Source organism: Callospermophilus lateralis, chromosome 3 (genome assembly GCF_048772815.1).
Source record: "Callospermophilus lateralis isolate mCalLat2 chromosome 3, mCalLat2.hap1, whole genome shotgun sequence".
Lineage (NCBI taxonomy): Eukaryota > Metazoa > Chordata > Mammalia > Rodentia > Sciuridae > Callospermophilus > Callospermophilus lateralis.
The window spans coordinates 14,772,846-14,790,539 of record NC_135307.1 but is presented as its reverse complement, the minus strand read 5'-3'; the positions used below and the strand labels follow the sequence as shown (position 1 = coordinate 14,790,539).

Below are 17,694 nucleotides of genomic sequence, written 5' to 3'. Positions count from 1 at the left end.
GGCTGGGTAGTGGAAATGGAGAGTGACAGGTAGGAGGGTTTTTTTTAGGTAATGGAAGTGTTCTAAAATTAGATTGTAGCAATCATTATATATCTCTAACTTTACTAAAATACACTGAATTGTACACTTAAAACAGGAAAGTATACCATACGGTATACAGACGACATCCCAATAGAACCATTTAATAAAAAAGACAACATGGCTTTCGCTTTGCTTTTTCCCTCCTGTATAGCTTGTTCTGGGAGAAACTAGCTGCCATGTCATAAGGACACTCAAGCCACCCAATGGAGAGGCCCATGTGACAAGGAGCTGAAACAGCCTGACAAAAACATGTGAGTGAGCCCTCTTAGAAGGGAACAACCAGCCCCAGACAAGTCTTCAGTTGAATGCAGTCCTGGTCAACATCGTGACTATCACCTCGTGAGTGTCGCTGAGTCAGAACCACCAAGCTAAGGAACTCTCAAATTCATGATCCAGAGAAATCATGTTGCTTTAAACCTTTAGGATTTTCAGTAATTCATTAAAACCCAATAGACAACCCTCCTGTCAGTCCTCTCCTGAGTTTTAAGGCTGTCTCTCCTAATGACAAGCAACATTCTCTCTTCAGAGAGTTTAGTTTGCCCCATCCACGTCACTACAATTGCTATCACCTTAGCAGAACATGATCGCTTCCCCTGACCTTAGTTCAATGAACCAAATGTGGACACCTGACCAAAGCCAAGACAATACTGTCCTTTCCTGACATTTTTATAAGCTTAGAAAAGGGCCAGTGTCTTTCTAGCACCTAAAGATTTAAGATGTAAAACTTGGGAACTTTCAGCAGCATCTTCCCATGTGGGAGAAGCTGGACTGCCAAGGAGAAGGACAAAACCATCACATATACATAAGCAGAGATTCAAGAGACGATAGACAATCTACACCTCTGCTTCCATCAATGCCTGATGCAGCTGATGTCCTTCCAGTAGAGAGACCACATATGTCTTGTAACTCTAGTATCTAAAACAGCATCCAGAACGTAAGCAATAAAATACTTATTGCATAAATGAGGAAGATAACCCAACGCTCTGATTGTTTAAAAGTCTCAATTGCTCTTTGGCAACTTTATACTGTGCACATACCACTATTATTAAACTATGACAAAGGGCAGAACATTTTCTTAGTCATTTTTGGTACTGATACTATCTAGGCTAAAAGACAGAAAGTGCTCAAGAAATTGCCATTTAACTCAATCCTATACTCTGCATTCTTCAGCTTTTATTGTCACTATCATCATTTATCAACCACCTAACATCTGCAAGGCACTGGGAATATAATATACTATTAGATGTGTTCCTTATTTTCATCCATTTGATGAATTCATTCAACAAATATGAGTAACTACTATATGCCAGGGGCTACAAATAGATCAAAGACATAGTATCTTACCCATGGACCTTATAGTCTAATGCATATAAGTAAATGAATTATTATAAGGATCACTTATGCTCTGTTAGAGAAAAAGAAATACAGAAAAAGATAACAGCCAGACAATGTGGCATGGGTTAATCATCAAATGAGTGATTTTCTTTCCAGTATTCACAGAGTTAATATGGACACCTTACAATAAGATATTGTTGTGCAGTGATTCCTGGGTTTCTATTCAACAAACATTTCCTGAGTGCCCACTTATTGTAAGTTAAGCAAAGTGCTTAGCATTTTTCCAACTATGTCTCATTCAATCCTCTCATTTTGTAGATGAAAGAAGTGAGTCTGAAATAAATGAAGCGACTTGCCCAAGTCTACACAGCTAGTAAGTGGCAGAGCTGGGATTTATTATGTCTTCCAATTCCATGCCCAGGTGTGCTATGCTATTTAATCTACATAACTGCAGCAATTCCCATATCCTTACACTGACTTTTATTGATTTTTAATTCATCCTAAAGCACACAGGGTAGTGTCATGAACAAAAAAGGCAATCGTCAACAACCGACCTGATATGACTATGCACTTGTCCACAATTTGAGAAGGGACCACATCAGATCAAATTTCTTTGGTGACTATTATAGCATCCTGCGCTAAAAGGAGCACAGTTGGCTCAAGATGAGTGACTCTTTCAAGTTTTATTTTAACAGTGGTTTTGACCACTATGTCCGGTCAGTTGTTCCAGTGTTCAGCAATAAATCAAAATGACTGCTCATTTCCTTTGACAGTTAACAACACTAATGAATTCAGTATAACCTCATCAACCAGCAGAAAAAGTTTCTAAAATGCAAACTTGCTGATGATTCACACAGTTAGTGGAGAAAGGGAAATAAAGCAGTACTCATTGTTTTCTACAAAACTAGCATTGTTTGCAAAATCCAGAAATTGAGCAGTTGGTTGACTACTAATAACAAGCAAGTTGCTCCTTGGACGGTCATAGAGCAAAAGCTCCTTGTTGCATCATGGTCAATGGATGAGGAGCACATGACTTCAAGTATTTTTTGCTGTACGGTATGATTCTGTACATATAAAGCAGTGAATCATTATGTAAGATAAGGAAAAATTCACACAGAAAGTTCTAGACACTGAGCCTGGTGCAAATCAGATATTAACACCAAACATATATGTATTAAGTAAATGACCTAATAGCCCTTTGAAAACATCAGTGGTCCATAAAATCAAAAGAGAAAAACCAAGCCAACAGAAACTACAAAGGTTATGTTAGGAACTCAAAAATATTATAGATGACTGGTTCAAGATATATAACAGATTGACAATGTCCAAAACCACAATGTTTAAAAATGTTGAATTAGGAAAGCATGAAATTGATCCAGGCCCAGTGGCCAAACGTGAAATCCCAGCAAGTCAGGAGGCTGAGGCAGGAAGATCATGAATTCAAAGCCAGCCTCAGCAACAGTCAGGCACTAAGCAACTCAATTGAGACCCTATCTCTAAACAAAATACAAAATAGGGCTGAGGATGTGGCATAGTGGTTGAGTGCCCCCTGAGTGGTAGCCAGAAGAAGGAGGAGGAGGAGGAGGAGGAGGAGGAGGAGGAAGAGGAGGAGGAGGAAGAGGAGGAGGAAGAAGCAAGCAAGCATTAATTTGACATCTCTTATGTTAAGTGACCACAATGGCATCCAATGGAATACTAATCAGCAATATCATCAGAAATAACAATAATTAAAAGAACTGTGCAACAGAGCCACCTTTATGATCTGTTCAAAACAGAAATAAAGTGTACTAGGTGTACCCCTGAAAACTGCCATTTAAGCTTTGTGTCTACATAATAAAAGAATATTTCAATATGAAAAGAAGCAGTGACAAAAAATCCTAAATGCTCACAATAATATGTAATAATAAAGACCACAGACTGTTAAAATGTACTATCTGCTCAGAAATGAAAACGTATCTCCAATAGGAGATTGAGCTCTACAAACACAATTGTACCCAAACTGTACTGATTGGTCCAGATAAGCATTTTCCAAAATCATAAACCTGGACTTACACAATGAAAAAGTAATTTAACAAGTATAAGACTCAGAACAACTCTAGTGATCACAAACATTAGAATGTGGGATCAAAGCCTGCTCCTTAGTCCCTTTCACCCAGAGCTTTACAGAGCCTGCATCTCAAGAGACCTTTGAAAGAAACTCAAGGCCAAGTATAGTATTTCACGACAATTGCAAATAAAAGCACTCAATCCCAGGAGCCGGCAAGCCTCTTTATCTCCGCAGTCTAGACTGGCTAAAGCGGAGACACCCCCCTGGGTTTCTGTGTCACAGGACCGCAGTTCTCACGGGACGGTTCCTAACCCCGAGCCTGGACCACCTCAAGGGGCGTGGAGAAGGGAGTCACGCTCCAAACCCAGGCGCCGCTCACCTCGCGCAGAGGAAAGCGCACCTTTCGCCCTAGACAGGATGCAGTGACAGCTGTGTTACCTGAGCGGGAAGGGGGGCGCGAAAGCATCCTCGGAGACCAGTGCCGCAGGCAGCGGTCCACAGCCTCCAGGGCCCCGCCGCCCCGCGTCCGCCGCCGCCTCCCGGACTCGGGAAAACTTTCGGCCCCTCCTCAGGGCGCGCGCCCACCTCCCGGGACCTCCCGAGACCCCCGGCTCCCGCCCCGCCAGCGAGTCCCGCCCCCGGCCCGCGCGGGCCCCCGCCAGTCCCCCGGGGCGCGACCCCGCGCCGGGCCCGGCCGGCAGAGGGCGGGGTCGCTCACCGGTCCGCAGCTCGTGCTTGACAGTTAGGAGCTGCTCGCCGCTGTCGCCGCCGTCCCCGCTGGTGCCCGCGGCGGCGCCGCCGCTGCCGCCCTCCTCCATCTTCTCCCTTATTCCGATCCCGCGGGTCGCTCTGAGGGGAACCCGGGAGACAGCGGACGCCCGTCCCCACACAGCCCTTGCTGCAGCCCCAGGAGCCGGGGTGCGGCGGCTCCACAACTCGGACGCGAAGACGAGTCTCTTTCCCGCTCTGGCCGCACGGCTGGCTCCTCCGCCTCCTCCCCCTACGGCGGGCACCGCTAGTACCGCGCAACCAAGCCGCCCCCTGCTCCACCGCCTCCTCCTCCAGGCCGCTCCGCCCACAGCCAACAAGGTAGAGGAGCCATTCGAGCTGTCACCGCTTATTGGGCGCAAGGCGCGCGCGTCTGCCAGCGCCGGCTTCCATTGGGCATCCTGCTCTGACGTTTCACTAGACGCCCCGCCCCGCTCCTCGAATTGTTGTTGCTTGGCGGGGAGGCAGGAGAGGGAGAAGCGCGGCCACTCGGATTGGTGAGACCCTAGATTCTGCCCCGCCCACTGCCTGTGGTGCGCACGCGCAGTCAACACCTTCCCTTCCCTGACCTCCTAGAAGAGTCACACCCCTTATTCCCCAGCTTCGATCTGTTAGTAAACAGTGTCTAGTAGTCAGGAGGCGCTCGGGGTCTGTGATTGGCTACTGCTGAAAGAGGCGGGGAGGGATGATTGGAGCGTATGGTCCGCCAATCACCGTGGACAGAGGAGGGACCTGAAGAGAATCGCTTGTCATCCACGTGTTTGCAGACAAACCAGAGGGTCCCAGGCTGCGATCCGCAGGTGTGTGACTGCCTGGACGAATGCGTATACAAAGGTGTTTCTCGTTCTAGTGAACCCTAAATAAGTTAAGCAAATTTTATACTTAAATGCAAGTTGTTCTTGGTACAAAAATTTACAGTCCAGTTCCCTCTGAGAAATTTTGAAAAAAAAAATTTGTATAATTTTACCGGACCCTTCCCGGGCGCCAAAAGGACACAGAGATTAATAAAATAGAGTTCAATTCCTTCCCCTAAGCAGCTTTCAATAGAACGTGAGAAACCGACAATCTGTGTATATACACAGGAAACCATAAAGCAGAATTTGAAATAAAACAGTCGTACAGTACAAAACGTTACAGAATCGCACAGATGGCAGAAATTATTCTCAGAGGAGGGGCTGGGAAAGACTTTTAGGGCAAGTTGGTGTTTAAGATAACCAACTGCCAGCAGCAGACGTTTCACACAGAAAGGGTAACTGTGAGTCTAGGCCTGAAGTAGAGAAAGCCAGAGTAGGTGAAGTGATTGATAAGGCTAGATGAAAGTCGATGTAAGAGAAACAGCTGGAAAGGTAAAGCAATGGAGAATCCTCAGTTCTATGCCAAACTGCAGGTTTTGTTTAGTACACAATGGGAAACCTCAAATAGCAGTTATAATATCAAAACTGTTCTCATGAGACCTAGCTTTGATTATAGTGAAATGGATGGACTTAAGGAGAGAGGAGAGAGACCGCAGAGAAAGGATACTGTTGCGAGGTTTGAATTAAAAGGGGCCTTAGGGAAGGGAGGGGGCATGAGGTTAGAAACGATGGTGGAATGTGGTGGATATTATTATCCAAAGTACATATATGAATTGATTTGAATATACTTTGTATACAACCAAAGATATGAAAAATTGTGCTCTATATGTGTAGTAAGAATTGTAATGCATTCTGCTGTTATATACAAATTTTAAAAATTAATTTAAAAAGGGGTGCCTAATTTCTGATAGTAGACATGAGAATTGAAAAAGGAGAGGCATAAAGACGTATACTTGAACATAATTCACATAAAAGTCACCTTTTAAACTAAGTGTGGATTAGATCGGAAGCCAGCACATCCTTTGTTAAGGGCCAGACAGCAAATATTTTAAACTCTGTGGGTCATATATCTTCATTTATAGCTGCTTGATTCTGCCTTGTAGCTGGAAAGCCATATGCATGTTTACTAAATAAACGTACTATTAATTAATAATAAATATATTATTAATAAACTAATAAACCTATGGCTGTGTTTCAATAAGACTTTTTTATGGACATTGAAATTTGAACTTCATGTAATTGTCCCATGTCTTTTAATTCATTTTTAACCACTTAAAAATTTTAAAATCATACTTAGCTCATGTGCCATTAAAAAAATAAAACAGGCAATGGGGCCTATAGGCCATAGTTGGCAGACTCCTACAGAAGATTGCCAGGGAAAAGAAAGCAGAGAGATCTTGGGCTCCTCAGATTGTGTCACAGCTCCCTGAGTTGACTTTCCTGGGACATTTACCACATCTCATTTCGTGCACCATGACTGTCTACTTGTGCTATTTGGAGCCAGGCAATGACTGTGTGCAATTGTTCATTTTTTTGCTCACTCAACCACTTTACGCCAATCATATGCCAAATACTGGGATAGGTGTTAGGGACACAATGAGAGCAAAACAGACTCAATTTTTATACTTATAAAGCCTGCAGTCTAAGGACAGAAATACATATTAAATAATCACATGAAGAAAAGTAAATTTTCCATTATGACCATGTCATAAAGGAAAACTATAACATACTACAAAGACTATATCAGGAATGCCTAATTTAGGGTTGGGGTTACTGGGAAAACCTTAGTAAGGAAGCATGATTTCAGCTGAGTCTTTAAAGATGTGAGGATTAACCAGGATGTGGCACAGAGGGGCCTGAATTCTCACTGATCTCATTGCCTCTTCCTGCACAGACAGGAAGACCCTCCACTTTATTTTTTCCCCCTTTTTCCATTTTGCCTACTTTTTCAGTTGGGATATGATCATATGACCCTGATCTGGCCAGTGGGTTGTGGGCAGACATGAGGTATGCCATTTTCAGGTGGAGCCAAAAAACTCCATGCGTGATCACCCACACTCTCTTCTATTTACACAGCAACCAAAAAGGCCACATTCTGGGTGTGAGGGTGCCACAGTTTAGAAGAACCCTAAACTCCTGAGTTTCCACTTGAAGAAGAACCACCTGACCCGCTTCAGACTGTGGGACCTGAGTCTTTTCGGGTATAAACTTTGAGATGTTAGGATGGTTTGCTACCAAAGCATCCTCTAGCCTACACCGTTGATTTCATGGATGAATTGTTGAAGGAAAGGAAGATTTTAGGGAGATGTCTTGACACAGGCAAAGAGCATTTTGCATTTGAGAGATTTAGAGAAAGCCAATGGAGCCTTAATACAGTAAGCAAGGGATGAGATGAGACAGATAGGTGGAGACCAATACTTGAGTGTATGATTGGTCTTATTAATATGTGTGGAAAGCAATGGAAGGAGTTTAAACAGGGAAGTAACATAATTGGAGTAGTATTTCCAAAAGGTCACTGTGGTGAGTGTGTGATGACTGAACAGGAGCAGCAAGAGATGATACTGGAATACCAGTTAGGAGACCATCCCTGTAGTCTGGGAAAAAGATGAGCGTGGTTGCAGTAGAGAGAGAGAGAAACAGAAACAGAACTTCTGGGTATACATTTTGGACTTCATGAAGGATTGCATTTGATGGGTGATGAGAAAAAAGGTGTCTGAAATGATACCAGAGTTTCTAGCATGAGTGATTAGGAGAATGGAGGAAGATAATAGAACAATTTCATGAGAAGGGCAGATTAAAGGAAGAGCACCCAAGAGTGATATCAGGAGTTTAATTTGAGACATCCATGACCAATATTAATTATATAGAGGTCTGTATCTGAAGCTCTGAAGAAAGACCTAGGATAGAGATATAAATTCAGGAATCACTTGCATGTAGATGGCATTTGAGAGCAGAGTTATGAAGCAGATTACCTGGGGAGAAACTGAAGCAGGAAGAGAAGAAGAGCCCGGGACTGAAGCCTAAAGTATTTCAACACTGAGAAGTTGGAATGAGAAGGTGGAGCCTGAGACAAAGCAGGAAAGCTTGGAGAATTTTTTCCCCCCAAATTTCAGAAGCCAAAGTGTTGCAGAAAGTAGGGAGTGGTCAGTTGTGTCAAATGTCCTGAGAGGTCATTTTAGATAGGGTCTGGAAAGATCCAACAGATTTGCCAACATGGTGCCCTGGGTGATAGGTGTGTGTAGACATCTTTGTTTCAAGAAGTTTGCCTAGAAGGAAAGTTAAGAAGGTCCTAGCTGGAGGGATCCAGGAAGTTTCCTGGTTTTGCTATTTTTATTTTGCTTTTCATTTTCAAGTAGTTTTAAAATTACAGAAGAGTTACAAAACTTAATAAGCATTATAAAGCAGATAAAAAAAAAGCCCTGTGAGCACCAAGTGTGCACATATATAGGAGGAATTTCTTCACAGATGCAAGCATTGTGCTGAGCAATAGGGAGATGGAAAGAGATTGGAAGGTAGTGGAAACAGTTTGGAATAGCCACTGGGGAAATAAGTACAGTGAGCCAGCTTGGATGATTGCTACTACCTCTGGGGGCTGAAGTGAAGTTAGAAAGCCAGAATCAGGATTGGTAAGTGCCTTTCTCTAGCAATTTAGGTTTTCCCCTGGGGGCTGGAGATTAGCAGCTGGGCAACCACCTGGTTGAAACAAATGACCCTGAGGCCCAAGTGGGCTGAGCAGGCATTTAATCTAAAAGGAAACGCTAGCCTGGGGGAAGAGATGGAGGCCAGAAGCTGGAGCTAGCAGAGCTGAGTTTCCAACTTCAGCTGCACAATGGAATTCCCACCTGGCCTGCGAAAGGGGGTGAGGGCAGAGAGAAGGAAAGAAGGGAAAGGGAAAGTGTGATTTAATTAACCTGGGGTGGAGTATAGACTTTGGTTTTTTTGTTGTTTTTTTTTTAAACTCCCAAATGAGTGTAAGGGACAGCCAAGCTTACAATGCCCAATTCTGTTGTATAGCCATTAGAGCAGTGGATGGTAAATAAGAGCCAGTTGGAATTTTGAAAAACCAACAACCTATCAGAGGCAGCAACAGTGCTAGAAGAAAAATTATAGACCTGAGACCAAAGCACCAAATAAAATAGATGGTTGGCGATTTAACCAATGAGTGGTGTGAGGGGATGTGTGGCATCAAGGGAGAAAAATGATGGGAGATCAGACAGTGAACCAAGGTTTGGCTGTCACAACTGAACTGAGGAAGTCATCACTTCCCCCCAGCCCTGAGCGATGGACAAGTGGAAGCAACAGGCCTGGGTAAAGGAGGTTGTCTAGGGGAAAACCAGGTTTCTGGTAAGACTGAGGAGAGTAACAGAGGAAAAGAAAAAAAAACTGAAAATATGTTTGTTCCTCTCAGAAACTGACTTCCTCTAGCTCGTGTCGGAGTAGGAGTCTCTGCTCAGCCCCTCGGGTTGTGGTCTGCGGCTGTGACCCTTTCTCTGTAGCCTTGCTGATCCTTGACTGCAGCCCCTTCTTTGGGGTTGGGGCTGAGCAGAGCGGGAGAGGCCTGGATGGCTGGGAGCCACTCAGACCTGAGAAATCTCATCTTTCAGGCAATGTGAGCTCCTCACCTTTGGATGTACAAGACCTGGGAAATGCCAGAGGCTCAGCACACCATTCCCTCCCCCTTTAAGTAGCTCTGTAAGACACTCAATGTATACTCAGACAAGAAAGAACACCTTTCAAAAACTCAAACACTGCAGTATCTTGATACTGTTTTGAGGCTGTCAGAACCTTCGCTGTGTGACATGGATTCATTAAGTTTCAGGGACTTGCTGCAGCATGTGGAGACCAACACAGTTAAGGGGTGTCAAGTTCACCCTTGGTGAAGACATCTATCCACTGTGAACGTTTTCAGGCTCCCACTATGCTGATGTCAGGATGTTGGAAAGGTGCACCGCACCTGAGTTCGCAGACATGAAGGAAAGCTGTCCAGGAAGCAGTTTTCTCACTCTGCCTTCTGCTACCTCAGAGAGTACCTGCAATCCGTGGAAACCTTTCAAAGGTGGCAGGTCGTGAGCGCGAGGCTGCATCAGGAGACTCCAGTATGAAAACTGGCTCCACCTCTGCGAACCTGGGACAACCAGGGCACCAAGAGGTCATAGAGGTGCACATCACTCATACAGCATACCCCGGGAAGGCAGTAAAAACATCTCGCCCTTCCTTTCACCTCCTTTGAAATCTTTAGAAGCAACACAAAAAGCAAAGCTTAAAAAGAAAAGCCCCATTTTTTAATGAAACAAGGAAACTCTCAGAACCTCAAACCACAAACCATGAAATATGCCTACCAGATACTGTAAAACTGGTAAAATGCCGAGAGCAGACAGGCACTGCCGAGAGCCTCGAGCAGGAAATGTATTTCCTTAGATGTTATTGTCACAGTCAGTCATCAGGAGCCAAATCATTGATTCTTGGTCTGGGGTGGTGTTTCCCAAGGGGGCTTGTATGCCACAAGATGAGGTGGTGCCTGGACAAGTTGATCAGCTATATTAAGGAACAATTTTTTTTTAAAAAAGTGATTCTTTTTAGTTTAGCTTCCTTCAATTTGATTACATCAAGAGGAAAGTCTGTTTGATGCCAGTAACCTTTAGCTTTTCTCCAATTTGTAAGGATCATTATTTCTAGCAAGAAAAATATAGACCTCATACTTAGTTCCCAGCAGACAATGTATCCAGCTAGAACATTCTATTGTTTTGTGTTCATTGCATTTATTTTAACAGCTACTTTCTGTTTATGGCAAGTGTTACTGATTTTCCATTTGTGACATAATATACTTCCTTTTCAAATAAATGAAAATTTGAAGTTGATATAAAGAATATTCGTTTTAATAGGGGTGATATATGGATAAGGCAAAATTGTGGACATGATACTCAGATGACTTAGTTTAAGCTCCAAAGAGAAACAGGTAGTGTTTCTGTAAAGAATCTATATGATAACAGGGAAGATTAAAATCAGGAAGAAACCCGACAGGCAGTTATTTATTTCTGTGGTCTGGGTCCTGGCCCCCAAGCCAAGCTCTTCTTCAGATGTAAGGGTGAGGCCATTGCTAGACCAGAACCCAGAGAGCCTTGGGCTTTGTGAGGGACCCAGTAACTCCTCAGCGCCAGTGCCTGAGAATCTGAGGCATTCTTTTCCTGGAGAGAAACAGAGTTGGAAGTACACCAAAGTAAAGGTGTTGCTGCCTCTACCTTTTCCTGTGCTATTTAACAAATAATTCTCCATTGCATCCGAGAAATTACAAAACTATCTCTTTCTGAAATAAAAAAAAAAAAACTCAAAGAGAAGGGGTACAAATAAGGAATTCTAGAACAACAAAAGAAGAAAGAAATCAAGTGGCACAACTCGAGAAAGAGAGGAAGCCACTTTAGACTCTACTGAAACCAGAATAAACAAGTGAAAACACAATAGAACACAGAAATAAAAACAACTACAAAAGTCAGTAGTTAAGGAGAATAAACAACGTGATCCAATATGCATCTGAATTGGGATTCCTGAAGAAGCCTCAGAACAGATCAGTAGGAGAGACCTAAGTGAGACCTAAGTGAGACTGGAGGCAGTGTGAAAGCACAGTGCCCCGTAAGCAAGCTGTGGTGTGGCTCACGACTGCTCTGCCGAGGGGTCCCTGAAGCGTAAAGGCTGTTGACAGACCTACCTGAGCATGAATGAACTCAGGGTTTCACAAGCTTGGGGAAAGTTCTTTATCTGAAATCAGTCAACCAAGAGAGAAACCAGAATATAGAAATCATGAGGAGGGAGGAAGATTCCAAGAAAATACTGAAGGTGGGTTTTGATTTGTTTTAAATATAGAACGAGGACAAAAGAGCTGTGGGACTTATGGTTTTTAAAAATGTACACATTAAGAGCTCTTAGACTGTAAGAATAATTATGTACTAAACAAAAATTGAGAAGTGAGGAGAAAGGGCAGTGGAAGGACTTCTAAGCATATACATTTACCCATCTTTACTGGCTGGGAAATAATCCCACTCTTAAAAAGGAAATGCCCAAGCCGGGTGCAGTGGCACATGCCTATGACCCCAGCAGCTTGGAAGGCTGAGGCAGGAGGATGGCAAGTTCAAAGCCAGCCTCAGCAACTTACTGAGGCCCTAAGCAACTTAGCTAGACCCTGTCTCTAAATAAAATATAAAACAGCTAGGGATGTGGCTCAGTGGTTAAGCACCCCTGGGTTCAATCTCCAGTGCCAAAAAGAAAGAAATGCATGAACTGCAACATTTTTAAGCAAATGTGATGCCAACTTCTTGATGATATCTGTAGTAGTTTTTCTTTAAAGGAAATATTTTAAGAATTTTTGTGGCATAGAAACATTCAACTGAGGTACAGTGATTTTTTTTTTCATTTCCCTTCAGTTTCTTTTTTTTTTTTTATGTATCATTAAACTTAATTTTACTTAAAAATAATTGAGTAAAACCCCACCATCATTGATTGATCTTCCTGCTCTGTTTCTATGCACAGGGATCCATTCAGATGATATATTCCAAATGTGGACCACTGTTGCCAGGAAGTGAGATTTGGTGCACGTCAAACAACTTCCTCTTTGTACTTTTCTGTGCTTTTATATCAAAATGCATCCTCTATAAAAATAAGAGTCATTTTTCTTGAGTAATGTGGTAGAATGATAAGATGGCTCTCCTCATTAGCTTTGTCCTCAGGTGTTATCCTTACATTAAGTGGCAAGAAGGATTTTGGAGATATGATCAAGTTACTAATTATTTAACTTGAAGATTGGAAGATTTTCTGAGTAGGCCTAACTTTATCACAACAGTTAAGAGTTGTCTCCAACTGATAGCAGTAAAAGAATTCCCAGAGATCTGAAGCACAAAAAAGTCTTCAATTCCAGAGCCTGCTGCTGGCTTAGATGATGGGAGGGGCCACACAGAAAGGCCCTGAGAGCGGCCTCCAGGAGCCAGGAGCAACCCCTTGCCAGTGATCAGCAAGACAACAAGGACCTTGGCCCTATAGCAGTGAGCACCCAAATTTACCCAAACACCTGAATGTGTCTGGAGGAGGCTCTTCTCCAGAGCCTTCAGGTAAGAGTCCCGCCTGTCAACCACCTTGATGTCAGCTTCCTGAGATTGTGAGCAGAGCCTGAGCTGTGAGAAGTCCTGAGTCACAGAACTGGGAAGTCGTAAATGAGTGTTGTGCCAGGTGCGGTGGCGCACACCTGTAATCCCAGCAGCTTGGGATACTGAGGCAAGAGGATTTTGAATTCAAAGCCAGCCTCAGCAATGGTGAGATAACTCAGCAACTCAGTGAGATTCTATCTCTAAATAAAATATAAGATAGGGCTGGGGACGGGGCTCAGTGGCTGAATGCTCCTAGGTTCAATCCCTGGTACCAAAAACAATAAAAAATAAAATAAATGAGTGTTGTTTTAAGATGCTTAGTTGATACACAGCAATAGAAAATGCAAAATGAGGGCAAAATCAGTGGCAGAGCGCTTACCTAGTATGTGTGAGGCACTGAGTTCAATCCTTAGCACCACATAAAAATAAATAAAATAAAGGCATTCTGTCCATCCATAAATATCAAAAAAATTTAAAAAACTAAAATGAATAGTAATATCACCATCATTCCCAAGCCACCCTCAAGCAGTTCCTCATTCTTTATGAATCTGCAGAGCACAGGAATTCCAAATGCTCTGTGGGAAAATTTCTGCAGTGGCTGGAAGACTGCAATTTGGGACAGACACCTGTGGAGACTTTGAATCAGATGATGCCTTTTATATTAATTGATTAGAAACAACAGAAGAAAGGTTTTGAATTAATAAATAGACAAGTTGTGACATTAGGATTAGAGACGAAGAGGAGAGGGTTGGGAAGGGTGGTCGGGGTGGGAGGAAAGCAACAGGACAAGCGACCAGGGTGCAGACAGCAAAAACACTGCCCCACCTCAACTGGTTGCTCAGAAGCAGTCAGGTTATTTCTTAGATATTTCTTCTGATGTTATCTCTGTCAGCAAAAATAACCGAAATGGGAGCAGAACTCAACAGATCAGCAAGCAATCTGTAGTGAGCTGCAGTGGATGGCACATTTTCAGGGGAGAAAATGGTGAATGGGTACAGGAGGGGTCTGTTTTTTATAGGTCTTAGTGAGAGTTGATCATAGCAGAATGCTTAGTGTGACTTAATTGTTGGATTCTGGGGGCCGGCTGGTTGGGCAGTCAGGGAACTAGTTGTACAAATTAAAAATCTAACTCGGGAAAACAGTTGTAAAAGCTTGAAACTCATTGTTACTGGGATGAAAGACCAGAGCCCAGGGCCCATTGTTTGCCCTCCTCTTCTTGCCTCCTGGGTCACACAGTCCTCCTTTTCTCCCTGGGGACTGTCATTCCCCTTTTCTTGGGGGATGTTATTTTTCATATTCTTCAATCTCTATACTTTTAAATAATACACTTTTATCGCTATTTGTTGATTACTCCTGTGCCTTTTCCCTCTTCCACAATAAATGAGGATTTAGTTCATTTTCACTGGCAACTCCTCTTTTTTACAGTTATATGACTTCTTTGTTTCTCAATAAGTTTCCTCTGTGACACTGATGTACCTTCATTTCTTATTCCATCAATTAAGGTCAGGATCTCTTGATTCCTTACTTTTTAAGGTGGCAGTATCATTCTCTTCCTTCAGACCCTCTCCCAGCTTCTGCCCTATATAATTTTCAGGATAAGGACATTGCATTCAGTGCCTCACACATGCTAGCCATAATTATCTCTTCCACATGCTGATCTTAGAGGGAGAGAGAGAGAGAGAGAGACTCAAGTAGCATTTACAGTGCTGTGACTATGAGCATTGCTCTCTTTCAGTGAATTTTCTGTGTCTTTCTTTTATATTGTTGCATTTTTTCTTAATTGGAGCTCATTTTACTCCCACTCCTTCGGCCTGTCGGGTTTTCTGTTGAGTTTTTTAGTCCCTCCTTGGAGGCCCACCATCCTCCTGTGGCATAGCTGTCCCAGTGGGCTTTACCTTCCAGGCCTGCTAAGGATCAATCTTTCTACTTCTTAGGTGAGACCTTTGCTTTGCTGCAACACATTTTCAAATACCTTCCTAAGAACTGGTATGTGAGATGTTAATTTTCTGAGACCTATTTGTCCCCAAATAGGTCTTTATTCTATATTCACCCTCGGCTGATACTTTGGTTGAGTGTGACATTCTAGATTGAAAGTCATGTTCCCAGATTTCTGATTGCATCACGCAGTGGACTGCCTCCTGAAATCTAGCGCTGCTGGTGGGGAGTCCAATGCCTGCTTTATTTTCACTCCTTTACACATAATACCTTTTTTTAATTGAATTTTTTAAATTGTTCCCTTTATCTGTGATGATCTAAAGAACCAGATTAGATAACTCAGTGGGTAATTCTTTTGTATGTTTTTCTTTGCCCTCCATTTTGGAATCAACTCTCAGTTGGAGGTTGGACCTCCTGTACTTATTCTCTGTCTTTTGTATTTTTTTACTTACATTTTAAAAAATGTCCTCCTCTTTTGGACTAACTTTCAGGAAGAATACTGCAATTTAAACCTTTCAAACTTTCCACTGATTCTTTTATAATATAATAGTCATATTTTTTAATTACTAAGAGTTCTTGTATTTGTTTTGCATACATCTCATTTCTTCTTTTTAAAATATTTTTTCAGTTGTAGTTGGACACAATACCTTTATTTTATTTATTTTTATGTGGATCGAACCCAGCACCTCAAACGTGCTAGGCAAGCACTCTACCGCTGAGCCACAACCCAAACCCCTCATTTCTTCTTTTATGCATGAAATACTTTCATGAGTCTGAAGATATTAGTGGGAACATTTTGGTTTGGTTTGCTTTGCTTTGGGTTCTCTTCCTCAAAATAACTCTGTCCTTCAGGGTTGTTGATTTTTTTCTATTTCAGTTGTTCTCTTTTATTGTGGAGCTTTTCCTGATATGCTTGGAGATTCTTTATTGTCCATTCATATTTAAAAACCAGAGCCAAATAGGGTGTTCCGGGAACCTGGCAGGGCTTGTTAACTGGAAGCCTTCAAGGCGTGGGGAGTACTGAATATTAGAATGTGCTGATTTCCTCCCTTTGGAGATGTTATTTTGTTGTTTTTGTTTTAAAGGTGCACTCTGACAATATCTCTCCTTGGTTCAGATATGTGTGTTGGGGGGTGTGAAAAGGTGGGGGTGTTTCAGCAGACTTTTTTTGTGGGTGGTACCAGGGATTGAACTCAGGGGCACTTGACCACAGACCTGTTTTGCATTTTATTTGGAAACGGGGTCTCACTGAGTGGCTTAGCCCCTCACTTTTGCTGAAGCTGGCTTTGAACCAGGATCCTCCTTCCTCAGCCTCCGGAGCTGCTGGGATTGCAGGTGTGCTCCATGGTGTCTGGCTTCCACAGCCTTTTGACAGATCCCCCTTTCCAGCCCTGTGTCCCACACCCTCTGCACATAGAACATTGTCATATCCCGGCTTCTCTGAGGTTCTGTTAGGAAGATCAGCCACCTCCCACACTGCATTCCTTCACGAGTGCTCCAGACCATGGTCCCCAAACCTCCTGCCATCCCTAGGATTACTGTACCCCTGAGGGGTTTGTGTACCCCACTTGGGAAGCCATCCATTCAGACTCTGGCCTTTGGCTAATGAATACCAGAGCCGGGACTCCAACCCACTCTAATCCCAAGGGGGAGGTTCCTGCCACTTACCACAACATCTAACAACTGCATGGTGAAGGGCTGATAAGAAAGCTGGGCCTGTTTTCTAACAGACATCAGAGAGTTGCTCACTTTAAGTGCTTACAGCTCTTAGGATCATCTTCCTTCCTTCAAAGCTTTCAAACTTAAATATTTATGTAGACAGCGAGATAAAGTGAAGAGGCAGGCTGCGTGGTGGCGAGGTGGAGGGAGGAGTATGCCTCAGTCCAAGTGACAGTCACTGCTCCGCCACATCCAGGTGCTGCCACCCAGAAATGCTGGCCTACCAGAGTGGCCTGATCTTCTGATTTTCTGAAACTCAGATTACTAAGTAATGATTTAAAATGTTGGCAAATAGTTCAAGTTCAACTGTGGCTATAGGCCAGCTGCAGCTATTAGTTTGCTGCCTCTGGAGTTTGTATGTGGGAGAGAAAATCTGAGCGAGGTTGTGGGAGGAACAGGAAGAGAAACCACTGCAGGGCTGCCCAGCCGGGCACAGACCTGGCTAAGACAAACTAGGCCATGAGTCTTCCTCAGCCCCCCTCTAGGAGGAGGATCTGCTCCTTGCCTACTCCTCTCAGTGTTCTCAACTCTACTGCCTTTCTTGGCTCTTAAGTCAGCTCGCATCTCTGGTTTTTTTGCTCAAGAAATCTGCCCCCTCTCAAGCACTGATGAGGACTACACAGGTATCAAAAGAAAATCAGAAAATCCGAGAGGTGATCTAGTGCTTACATAGCAGCTTTGTGATGTTTGCAGACTCTATTGACAAGGAGAATGTTTCTGGGTGGGTTTGGCAGAAGACTGGGCGTGGAAAACACGGTCCCCACCATCGCTGTCTGAGGCGCTCACTGCATCGCAGCTGTTAGCCACAGCCTGCCTGGAAATT

The 17,694-nt window shown here is 43.3% G+C and overlaps 1 protein-coding gene across 2 annotated transcripts in view; it reads right to left on the bottom strand.

Annotated features, from left to right (window-relative positions):
- The window catches only part of Rps6ka5 (ribosomal protein S6 kinase A5), a 188,271-nt gene extending 183,799 nt beyond the window's left edge, over positions 1 to 4,472 (bottom strand). For both annotated transcript variants that reach the window (XM_076848025.2, XM_076848026.2), the window contains exon 1: positions 4,182 to 4,472. In XM_076848025.2, coding sequence (XP_076704140.1) covers positions 4,182 to 4,281 — 100 coding nt within the window. In that variant the 5' untranslated portion in view covers positions 4,282 to 4,472. The remainder of the gene's footprint in view (positions 1 to 4,181) is intronic.
- Between the last annotated feature and the right edge of the window lie 13,222 nt (positions 4,473 to 17,694).